The 12,401-nt window shown below is 38.3% G+C and overlaps 1 protein-coding gene across 1 annotated transcript in view; it reads left to right on the top strand.

The window, feature by feature from the left end:
- The window catches only part of CLSTN2 (calsyntenin 2), a 329,826-nt gene that overhangs the window by 297,243 nt on the left and 20,182 nt on the right, over nt 1-12,401 (top strand). The window contains exon 10 of the mRNA XM_050308320.1: nt 10,682-10,848. Within this exon, the coding sequence (XP_050164277.1) occupies nt 10,682-10,848 (167 nt within the window). The remainder of the gene's footprint in view (nt 1-10,681; nt 10,849-12,401) is intronic.

The raw sequence follows: 12,401 nt of genomic DNA, 5'->3' as shown, positions 1-12,401 counted from the left end.
AGATGATCTTCTGTATAATGGAATTTCTCATTGATGTTAAACATATAACTGAATACATTTAATTTTATTTGAGGGTGTTAATATTCTAAGGGAATTTTAATCCTTTTTTTGCTAAAAATACATAGCGAAGTATCTATCAAACTTTTCAGAAACCAGAACTTTGGTTTGGCCAGTATGAGGGATGAGTAGTTGACAGATATAAATTTGACTTGCATGAGTTTTCTTTTAGTTGGACCTGGTTGATTTTTTTCTTAGGTAGTATTGGTGCGGTACTTTAAAATCAAAGTTCCAGAGTTAAGAAATGCAAATGTCATTTGTAAATTCAGTTCTTTCCAGACATGAGCAAATGCCATAGAGGCTGTGAATAATGATTGAGTATTGCCTTCTGAAAAATCAGCATTTCTCAGTAGCTGTGCTAAAAATTTTTTATTTCAATCCCTTACTTTGTATTTATATCAGGTTCTTCTGCATAGGTCTACCTAAATATTATTGTGCATTATTTGTATTACTTCTGTCCCTTATCTTCTTTCACTCATATGTTCTGTTTTTATCATTCTCTAATTGCAGTCCTTAGTGTTTTGGCCAGTTTTTTCCCAGAAGTCTCAGTATTGGTGGGAAGCCACTCCTTTGCCAGTGCTGCAGCTGAATACAACAACAATAATCTTGTTCCCTTTGCACTTCTGTCTCTTTATCTCAAATTGTCAAGAGAAGGAATTAAGGCAAAACTTCTCATAAATGCTTACAACAAGTGTAAGGCTATATTTAGTATTTAAGCTGCTAAATGAATAGAAAGTTGCGGTTGTTTTCAAACATTTTATCTTTGCCTTGAATAATTTGATGGCTTAGTGAATAACCATTCAGGATAAGATTCTTCTTCCTCTTTGGTGAAACACCTTATTTAAACTGCTGAAAATGCACCAACTGCTGCTGTTAATATTTACTGCCAGATTGTGTTATTGCTCTTTTAATAGTGAGAGAATTGGAACTAATGAAAAATAGAAACAGGTTTTTCACCTCATGAAAATGTCAAGATTTAGCTGAGATAGTGTGCTAAAGATTCTGAAAAACTCTCATGTGTGAGGCAAAAAGATGAGCTTTTAATGCTCATGTGAAACAAGATTTCAAGATACTGCTTTTGACAAAGCTTATCTTTTGATAAGTTTGTTTTGATCACCTCAAACGATTTTAAATGAATGGTGGGGAAAGTCACTTTGTTAATAAGATTCAGCGTTTTATTTCAGTCTGTGTAATAGTAATTATTCAACATACAAAACTAATCTATTCCGTTCAAAACGATAGTTTTCAAAATCCGTATATTTCAGGAGAAAGGGACTCTGTCAGATAAGTAATATGGTTGTAAATACTTTCTGTGAAACTGTTAACTAGGTCTACTTAGAATAATACATTTTTTCCAGTAAGGATAGTCTAAACAATTACAATTTCAAAACATTATAAAACTGCTTCACACCAATCTATGATTTATTTTAGTAAAATATGCAGAGATTTTGGTGTCATAAGCCATTCATGGGGCTCCTTGTTAAGAGGATATGAGAAGTTTCTAGCTCTGGTTTGCCCAGATTGCCTCCTTCCCTTTTCATCAAAGCACTGGCACAACTAAGTAAAGCAGAATAAGTAACATTCCTTTTTTTTTTTTTTTTTAACACACCAGTTCTGATTTGCTCACAGCAAAAAGTAAGTCATTGTAAGTGAGTGACTGTGGGGCAGCTTAAGAACTGTCAGGGAGCAGGAAGAGTGTATTTAGAGGACAGTAAAAAATCAAGGACAAGAAAAATTGTCATTTACTTCGTTAGCACTAATAGGAAAATCTGCCACTGCTATGAGGGGTTTACCCTTTCAAATATGAAATTTTTCGGTTCTGGTCTGGAAACTGGGAATGATTTCTTTAGGAGATGGAGTATCCTCCAAGTAACTCTTATAACTCCTTCAGCCTTGGCCTTTTCATCACTTGCACTGGTATTCATCCTGAGGTTACAGAGTGAGTATCCTGTTTGCACCTCCTTCTTGTCTTTCTCACAGTTACATCATGCAGGAGTCTTAGGCATGGAAAGAGAATTCCTTTCTTCAAGATTATTATTTCCTATTATCAATAATTCAATACCTGAGCAACTGTTTTCTGACTTTTATAGCCTTGTTTATAGCATCCATTACGAAAAGTTAGGTTAGTTTTTATTTCTACCTTCAGCTGTTCAAGTGAAATATAAAAGCAGTTTAAGTTCAGTGCTGTTCTCCTGACCATAACATGAAAACAAACCAAATGTGCAATCTCTCAGGCTTATGTGAGATATTTAAACTTTAGCTTATGATGTGTTCACTGTACCTTGGTTTGGGTTTGGGGTTTTTTATGTCAGCATTCAAGGTGAAATATGCAAATCTCTCCTACATCTTTACCCTTGTCTTGACAATGTAAAAAGTGTGCCTGATATGTTTGTTCCTGATTTTATGCAAAATTTCTTTAAATAACGTGAGTTGAGTGCCAGGACTCTCCTAAAAGGAGGAAAAATGAGCCTTTTTCTGAAGAGCAGAGACAAGCAGAGAGTGAAGATAGCTGAATGAGCAGAAAGCCAGGCTTTAAAGGTGATAGAAGAGCACATTCCTAGGGTCTGTCAGGCACTGGGTAAAGTTTACTGCAGCCCAGGAAGTCACCTAATTACCTGAAAACAAGCCCAGGGAATAGTTTCCAGATCTAATGACACAATGGGCATGAGGTAAGTTGTACAGTTTGTTCTAGCATAATCAATATGAATTTTATCTAATTAAAATTAGGTTTTCTGGATGTTGCTGTGGTATCATCTTCCTTTTTAACTTGAAAACCTTGGTTCTTTCTTCAGGGACCTCATTAAAGGGAAGGTCTAAGCAGAGCTACCTCATTGATACAGGGTCCTTCACAATGGTTAGCATAGAGTGAATTGGTTTTTTTTTATTTTGTGTAGGTCATGTTTAATACTGCTATAAATTAGTGGGGGTAGTTTATTTGAGGATGGGAGTTAAAGCATTATCTTTAGGCTAAACTTTATGTTGGTTCAGTTACATGTGACCCAGGAGCAGTGAGAGCTACAAACAGAAATTTCTGGACCTGTTGCAGCCCATCTCCAGCTTTCATACTCAGCAAATCCTGACTTACTTTTAGCTGTGATTTCAGAGGTTAATACAGAGCTAAGTGAACTGGACTCTTACTGAACTAACTGAGGGCAAAAGTGAACAGTTTGGAGTGTTAGTGCAGCTCTTCCTGAAATTAGGCCTTTCTGTACCCTGGTAAAGTTTGACAGCTTTCTCTGCAGGTACTCAGGGTTAACTAGATAACTTAATTTTAACATCTTGAAAATTTTGGTCACATCAGTGGTCTCACACATGATTGTCAGGGATATGATTTTTATGTAGTTCAGGTTATCTAAAGCCAAAATGCTGTTCTGTCTCTAACAGTGAAAAAAATTTTTTTCCAAAATCACTCTTTCTCTTGGTATCTAAATGACAAATCTGAATTGATGCATGTGTACTTCCCAGAACAAAAGAGCCACCAAAGAGAACATATATAGGGCAGGACTGTCCCAGGCTGAGCTTCAGTTCTCATTGCTACTTCCTTCTTCTTTAGCAATAAAGATACTTTAGCTTTGCCCTTCTAGCTCAGGATTGTCAAGACCTTTTCAAACAGTGAGGTAACACAGTTCTGCAGCAGGAAATACTCTTTCTCTGTGAGGATAAAGTGCAGTATCAAGAGGGTGGTTGACACTTCCTTGGGTCACTTAAAAAAATCTGCGTCACAGCAAAAATAGAATCAGGCTTCCTGATCTACTACAAAATTGCTCTTATTCTCCCTTTTAGCTTTTGCAATCCTGTTTCATTCTCCTAAGCAGTACAAACAAATCATTAGCTTATCCTGGAGCGTGCTTTACAAGAGCTTACCCTGGTAAGTTCTCCTCCGAGTTCATTGTTTTTGATTCAGTTTATCTGAGGACACAGCAAATGGACCCTTTTACAGAGTGAGAAATTTCTTCCATTAAACCAAGGTTTATAGGTTCCCACTCTGATCCCTTTATTGCTATACATTTGGTGGCAAAAGCAGACAAGAGAAGGGAACAAGTTACGTGATTTGGTAGTCTAATAATTTTTTGTACCACAGGCTGAAAACAGGCTTCCTCACGGCTTCTCTGAAAAGATAAGGTCTTGAGTTCATACAAGGCATTTGGGGAGGGAAAGAGTTTATGTATCATTCTTAAAGCACTGTCAGGAAAGTAGTGACTCAAGTTAATGAGTTGTCACAAGGTTATGCTGTAGCTTAGCATGGCTGTAAGTCACTGTTTCTAATAATGCCACCCATTCGAGAGTGCTGGAGTCTCACAGTGTAATCATGCTGGACTCAGTGCAGGGAAGGGGCTTTAGGAGAAGCCTGTCAACAGGCAAACTCTGTTATCATGGAGGCTGTTTTCTAGGTAAAGTTTCTGTTTTCTAGGTAATTTCTGGTTTTTATTCTATTTTTCTTTTTTGTTCTTCTGTTACTTTCCTCTTTCTTTAACCTAGACTGGAAACCAGGTTTCTTACAATGTCCTTCTCTGAAGTAACCTTATTAGCCTTGTATGCCAGCCCTCTGCTGACATAGAAATCACAAAGTACAGTCAGAGAACTGACTCACTCTTCAAGGCAAGAAGAACCATAAAAGTTGGAGAGGATCAGACCAAGGAGAGACAAATAAACTGGGCAGTGTAGCAGCAGCATGTATCACTCAACCTTGGACTTACCCTAGAAATTAAGATATTCAACAGATGAAAATAACCTTTCTTGTGCATCTGACATCATTGGATCCTGCCTTGGAGGCTGACATAGCTTGCACAAACCCGAGACTCCTCAGGAGTGATACAAGCAAATAAATTCATGCAAGAGTACCTAGGCAGATTTCAACATGATGTGATGCTGAACATCTGTGTACTGAGGCTTCCATAAGTACAGCAGTGTTCTTGCTGTATTGTCTTCATCAAAACAAAGATGGAGCAGATTCCTGTGCACTTCACAGATCTTTGCTGAATTTTAGCTGTAGTAGAAATACAAACAGATGTGGATGGTTTAGTTCAGGAGTGTGTTTTCTTGGAGAGCTGAATTTGCATTCAAATCTGTCACCAATTCAGCCTAGATATATGCCCCTTATCTAATTGAATTTCTGCAGGGAACACTATGCACCAGCACAAGAATGTTTTTTGGAGAATAGGAATATAGCTTTTTGGGCAACATTAACGTCGCTTGGACTGCAATCTGCTCTGAGATATATGATTGTAACATTTTTCTATGATTGCCAGAATTTCCAACAGTTCCCCCTGGAAATAACAAAAATGTATTGGCTTAATTTTGAGAGATTATAGAGTTTTTTTCTTATCCCGAGAAAAATTATCTTCAGTACTGTAAGTTATACTTGCTTTTGACTTAAGGATCTATTGCACAGGGATAGGTCAGCATATGCTTACTTCAGAGCAGGTAGCCCTTCATGTTCTCTGTACTTGTCATATTTCAGATAATGCTTTAAAGCCTAAAGCTGCCTGTGTGAGGTTGTCAGGTTATGATATCTTCCCAGAGCAAGGGCAGACTTAAATAGTGCCATGTTTGATGAGCAATTTCTGAGTAATTTTTATCCAAGTGATATAATAAAAAAAAAAGTAAAAAAAAGAAAAAATAGTAAAACATTTTTGTGCTGAGAAGCTCTGGGAGTATAAAAACCCAAGTTACTAATTGGGACTTCTCCTGAAATCTGTGTTAGGTTTCATCATGTTTAACAGCCAATCTACTTATCAGGGAATTAAACCCAGCTCCCTAAACTGCCATAACAAAAAGATGGCATAAATTTGGAGGCTTGGAACTGAGGACTTTAGAGCCAGAATGTCTTGCAGCTGCTCCCAGACTCATTTCAATCTTTATGTTGGGACCCTGAATAATCGATTGTTCTTTAATTATCTGGCTCAGTATAGTAACCAGAGTCTATAATATCTTAAGAATCACATCTCTGTTGGAAGTTCTCTTGATTCATCATTTCCCATGAAAACCTCATTGGGCTTAGACTGCCCTGATAATTACTTGCTCATTATTGGGGTAGGGCAAAAGGCCTACAAAATCTGTGAGCTCAATAAAGTCACTTGTTTTGACATGCCTGATTGTTCTTTGGAGACTGGTGAGTGAATGCAAACAGCACATCTCTGGAGTCAAACCAACAACTCTAAAATCCAATGGTAATCAAATTCTGTCACACCTTATATCAACTCAATGCAAAATGAAAAACAGAAGTGTCATGGAAACAGTCTCTGCTTCATTAATGAATGCACCTTAACCCCATAAAGTCTGAACCCTGAGACTCTTCCATTTCCCCTGGACTCTCCAATGTTGTATCTACTGATGGTTCCTCTGGATGCCTCCCACAGTCTGTTGACACCACCTTCCCTTTACGAGGGTTGAATTAATGCCAAAAAGCCAAAATCCATCCTCTTGTATCTGCCAGACTTTGGGAGTAGAGGTGTTTGCTGGATTAGATGAGAAAAGAAATGCACAATTTTATCATCAAGGTCTGAATAACACTTTGGCCTGTGTTGCCTCACAACTGTGATGGTGACCACAACATTTACATTTAAGGAATGGAAAAAACCCAGTAGCTTTGAATATTTCTCATGCAAGGACCTGTTATGAGAATCAGTGATGTTGTTCTGTAGTGTAGTTTCAGTCTATTTTGTGTTACAGACATTAACTTAATTCCCTGACAGCAGGGAAGGTTCTGTTTTCCTCTCTTGGCCATATCATTCATCAAAGTCTTAACTACTTAACTGTCCCCCAAGAATTAGCACTCACAGCATATTAATCCATAGTAATCAATAAACATAGAGCTGAGTGAAACACAACATGTAACACAGTCGAGGAGTGTGTTTTCTTATTCTCTTAGATCTTGGTAGCATGTCTGTGGAGGTGAGCTGTACCTAAGCAGTATCTCACTTACAAGAAAGGACATAAAGACCCTGACAGCAAAAAAGTCCCCTGGAACTTGCTGAGGCAGTCCAGGTTAACTGCATGGCCTGACCTCTGGATAGAAACTGGAGATGCTGTGTTACAAGTCACTGTGTCTTTCAGTGCACCTTGACAAAGAGAAGTAGAGTAAATTTTAGGACACTTGGATTACCTCAAGGCCGTTATCACTTTGTTCTCTCAATTGTTGCTCCAGAGGCTTGTGTAATCTATTTAGCTCTTCATTATCCCTACAATGTTGTTGCTTAGGCTGTATGGTGTCAGAACCAAGAGTTAAGTTCAAAGTGTCTTGAAGCAGTAAGAGTTGTTGGTAGTACCTTTTGTCTTTTCTTCGGTTGATTCTTAGCATGTGGTGACTTCAGTGCTGAGTCAAATCCAGACAGTGGAACTGAGCATCCTCCTGCCCAATAGAGCCAGTGGCTCTGAGCTGCCTGTCAGCTGTGTGGGAAGCTGCACAGGCATGAAATGAATCACACTCAGGTTCAAAGGGTCTCTATTTGAAAAATCAGTATTTAGAAGAATTTGGGTAATATTCTGTAAAAGTATTACTATGAGCATTAGGTACAGTTATGCACTGTGTTTAAACATGCAGTAGAATTGCTGTGTTCATGCTGGATTAAATATATTCATACTCATCTAATCTTGAGAGCTAAGAATTTTAGAGTGGCTAGGATTTGGAGACTGGCCATCCTAGCTTAAATTTCTACTCACTGACAAGCTGAGGTCAAATACTCAAAGAATATTGGATTGCAGAAGCAGAAGGAAAGACAGCATTCAAACACACTAATATAGGAAAAGCAAGTATGAATAAAACATTTTATCAAAGCTAGAAGGCAGGATTGTAGGAAACTGGCTTTAGGCCATTCCTTCAATTTTAGAGTGAGTTTTGGTTTTTGCTTCCCAATTTTCTTGCATTGGATTTTGTCCCTTTGCAATCTAATAATTACCGGCGATTGGAACATCCCCCACTGAGCTGAAAGATTCTGAAATGCTGAGATAGAAGAATATCAAAATATCAACATGTTGCAATTACAAGCAGCTGTGAGAATAGTCAGATATAATGAGCTCTGTTCACCTTCAAGGTTTAAATCGGCAGGTATGTAATTTTGTCTTTAGCACTGGTAAAAGGTGGAAGGCTTATTTAGCAGTCTGGTTTTTTTCTAATAAAGTGTGAGATAGTATTCTGTCTTTAAGGGCTCTTGTTTTTTTCCTGTGGAAAAAGCTAGTGTTCACACTGCCCTGGATGAGCAGGATGTTCTGTGTTTTACACATAATGATGAGAAGAACACTAGATTATGGTTAGTACTTCTGATAATAGCTAAAGTTCCAGGAAAAGCAGCAGCAATATTCACAGTCTACAGTGTTAGATGGAAGATGTAAAGTCCTTGTTTAGCCTGGCAAAGGGATGATATAGCTATATTTTGATAGCTCACATTCCCTATTAGGAATAAATGTCCAAGTCCATGGATCAGTGGCCACTGGAGTGGATTGTTTGGGGAGCCTCTGTCTTCAGAAGAGTTTAGAACAGCTCAGGAAATTCTCGAGAATGGAGTAAGTGCAGCTGTTCCTGTATTGAGGCTGGGGACAGGCTGCATCCTCCCTCAGAGTCCCCAGAGTTGTTCCAGTGCAATTGTCCCAGCCCGAATCGCTTGCCATAACCATGGCCATGGCTTTGCAGATTTTCTCTACTCACGTAATACAAGACTGGCTACTCCCAGCTATTCTTCACTCACATTTTCTTGAAATACTTGCTTTAAAAAAAAAAAAAATAGCAACTGATAGCCTGAGACTGCTTATTTTGCATCTCCTCAGAACTATTAAAACCTACTGGCAGAATTACTGTAGGTCTCTACATTTCAAAGCTCCAGGATTAGTGTTGGTGTTTTAGCCTTGGAGATTGTTGTTTTCACAATTCTGTTAGTGATATGAGAATGTGGAGCTTCAAAACACAAATCCCTTTTTCTTCTGAACATTCTTGACTGGTATTTTTTCTCCTTGTCTGCTTTTTAGGGAGAGATTTGGTTTTTAGTGTTTTTTTTTAAAATTTGGCTTACCTTTTTCTGTCCAGTTACATTGCTGCTGTATTAGTGGCAACATGTATTTTAAAGACAATGTAATCAGATTAATATAACAACATTTATGCTGAAAGGTCAGTGTCCCCATAATGCACTACCTGTGTACCAAATAATTGTCTTGTGAGTATCAGAAAGGCTGAACTTTAGCTGCTGCATATATTAAAGTTTCTATGAAACTTCAAGAAAATTCTACCCAGGGAAAATTTTCTGTATAATGAACAAATGAATGAGTGAAGAAGAATAATCTCCTGGGCACCTTCCTTTGGGGTAAAAAAAAAAAGAAAGGCAGTTTATGCTGCAATGTTAAGAAAAAAAGAACAAACCCATCTACTTCTAAGAATAAAATGCCTGTTGGACATCTCTTTCCTCTCAGTATAACAGTGTATACTTTCTTTCCTATATAAAATAACTCTAGCCTTCTTTATAATGCTTATCCTGCAGAGACAAGAAGTGATGTTCAGGCTTTTAGGTAGGAGCAGCCTAAAGACAGTTTGCCTCTTCATCCCTATTGTAATCCCAATCCACACACAAATCTCTGAGTTAAAAGTTCAAGCTTGAGCTAACTTGCCTGGCAAAAACAGGTTGTTTGACACTAAAGCTACAAACACTGTAAGAGATGAGTTATCTACCAATTACAACAGCTTATCAACAGCTTAGCAACTGCTAATCCAATTAGTCTGCATGTCTCCCTGCTGTGTGGCTCCCTCAGTCCTCCTAGGCTCAAGGTAGGCAGTAATTCACATGCACTGTGAGATCTAACACCTGCAGGAAAGACAAGCTCTAAAAATTCTCCTGGAGGAGGATGAGTAAATCACTGAATGTCCCAAGAGTAATTTAGATGCTACGATCACCGGTGCAGGCAGTCTGTAATCACATTTTATTGACAGCTCCTAAAGATCAGTGTTCCTTTGAAGCTGCCTGGAGTGAAGGCTGAAGGCTCTAACACAAGGTACAGTGACAAGACCAAATCTGGCACCAAATGAACCACTCTGGGCCAGGGGCAGCACTGTCAGCCTTTGAGTGAAGTGCTGTGCATTGGCCCACAGTCACTGCTGGAATTTACACCATACCCTGAGAGACAGCTCGTTATAGGCAGTGTAAGGGTGTGTAGTATTTGCTTTCACAGAGCCATGACTGAGAACTTGAGATACCTTTGCCTTTCTTCTCCAAAAAACACAGCAAGTGATCTTGTAATAGAATGCTTGCAAATACAGTTTCTGTATAAATAAACACTGGACCTTAAGCATTTCTTTAATTGGTGTTTGATTACTTAAAGAAATTAATCAGTAAATTTTTTTAAATTATGTGCTTTCTTGTACACATTTGGGAAGTTATGGTTCGTCTCAGAGTTTGTTGCCACAGCTTTATAAACACCTGAACATAGTCCTGGAAAAACAAGTATCTTAAAGACAGGCTTGCTACCAGGTACCACCCAACAACCCACAAAGACATTCCATTTACCACAGGAAATGGGATCTCAAACACACTTGGCTAAAATGGATATAAATTCTCTAAATGTGTTAAAACATAAAGTGAATTGTTAGATGTGTGATTTGTGCATTGGTATCAATAATCATTTTGTATTTGCTTTCTTGCAGGAGGTGAAGTCACCAAGCCCAGATTTGCTCAGTATTTCCATGGCAGCCTGGCCAGTCTTACTATCAGGCCAGGGAAAATTGAGAGTCAGAAAGTGATTTCCTGTTTGCAGGCCTGCAAGGAAGGTCTAGATATTAATTCTCTTGAGAGTCTTGGCCAAGGAATAAAGGTGAGAGATGAACTGACATCATCTTTGATAAAAATTTAGGTCTGATTTATGAAGTGGAGAGCCCAAGGTAGAGTACACACAGTACAAATGTACTCCCAGAAGCAATGTAATTTCCCATAAAATCATGCAAAGAAAAAGCAGAACAGTAGAAGAGCTGTGACACTGCAAAGAAAAATGTTTCCATTATTGCTAAGCTAGATGCTCAGAAAGTGAGGCACTGCTGATATTTCAGAGTCCCTGTGAATTACCAGGTTGTGTTCTCATGCTTATTTTGGTAGTTTTACAGAAATAGACATGTTTCCAAAGATTTATTGAATTTTGATCTCAATTAGTATTAAAACAGTTGAAAGCATAAGTCCTAATGCAATAGCATTGAAAAATTCAGTGTGTTCAAAGAGGAAAACATTACAGTACATGAAAATTGGACAGTAAAAAACCCTAAAGTCAACAAAATTAAATTTAGATATTTGCATATAAATCATTATCCACCTTCATTATGCATATGAATATCTTTACTGGTAATGTAACACTTTTTCTAATGTTGGAAAACAACAGGGGAGGGAAATCCTGTTTCAGTTGACATAGTGGCCAGATTACTTTGCATTCATTCAGACAAATTCTGTTCTCTGGATACATATGTAGGATCTTGGCTATAACTTCTGTAATGCTCATATGAGCTGCATTTTACTGTTAGCTGACCAGTGTTCTTGTGCTTAATGTGTAAATGCTATTTCCTAGCACACAGATACCATCTTCCAAAGGAGCTGAGCTTCAGATTCCAAACTGGGAAGTTACTTTGCATCCTGTGAAACTGCACAGTGTGGTTTCAGTGTGGTGTTTTTGAGTGGGGAGGAAGGTGGTGCTGTAACACTTCATGCACAGCTTGCAGGGGGAGTGCCACGTGCTACATTTTATTAGCTAAACCTCTCATTGCATGAGATAGGAGGCTGACCTGAAATACACTCCAGTGTCTGCCTGGGGGATGGGTTGCAGTCTGTAGTGTAGCTGATATGTTTTCTGAAAAGAAGGGTAAAAATGCAAATTGAAAGTGCAAAGGGAAGGAGGAGTTTTGCTGGCTCTAACTTTTATATATGAGCAAAACACCCCGAAGAATTGCTGTTTTATCATTCTACCAAGGACATCATTAAGAATTTCACATTACTACTTCTCACAGCAACGTGACACAGGGATAGATAAATCCTGTTTTTAAAAGGCAGTGCATACAAGGAGCAGGTAGGGATTCCTGGAATCCAGGAGTATATGCCCAACAGTAAGTTCTTTGCTGGTTTTTTACATGAACTAAAGCAATGTACACTCAGTCCATGGTGCTTGAAAGCACAGTAATTTCTCCACTATTGCATTCTGCAGCTTGACAATATTTGAGTCTTCTAGTTTCATGGGCTTGGAAAAATCCCTGTTCTACCACTCACTGGTGCTCCAGTGTGGGGGATTGTTTTCCTCACAGTACAGGAGTGGTGTGGGGAAAAGGAAGATGAGGGCTTGTTTTCTGCCTTTTCTTTCTTTTGCAAACCTTCAAAACACTTTCATTTTCT

Source organism: Myiozetetes cayanensis, unplaced genomic scaffold (genome assembly GCF_022539395.1).
Source record: "Myiozetetes cayanensis isolate MyiCay16 unplaced genomic scaffold, myiCay2020 scf13, whole genome shotgun sequence".
Lineage (NCBI taxonomy): Eukaryota > Metazoa > Chordata > Aves > Passeriformes > Tyrannidae > Myiozetetes > Myiozetetes cayanensis.
This window is presented reverse-complemented; position numbering and strand designations above follow the sequence as displayed.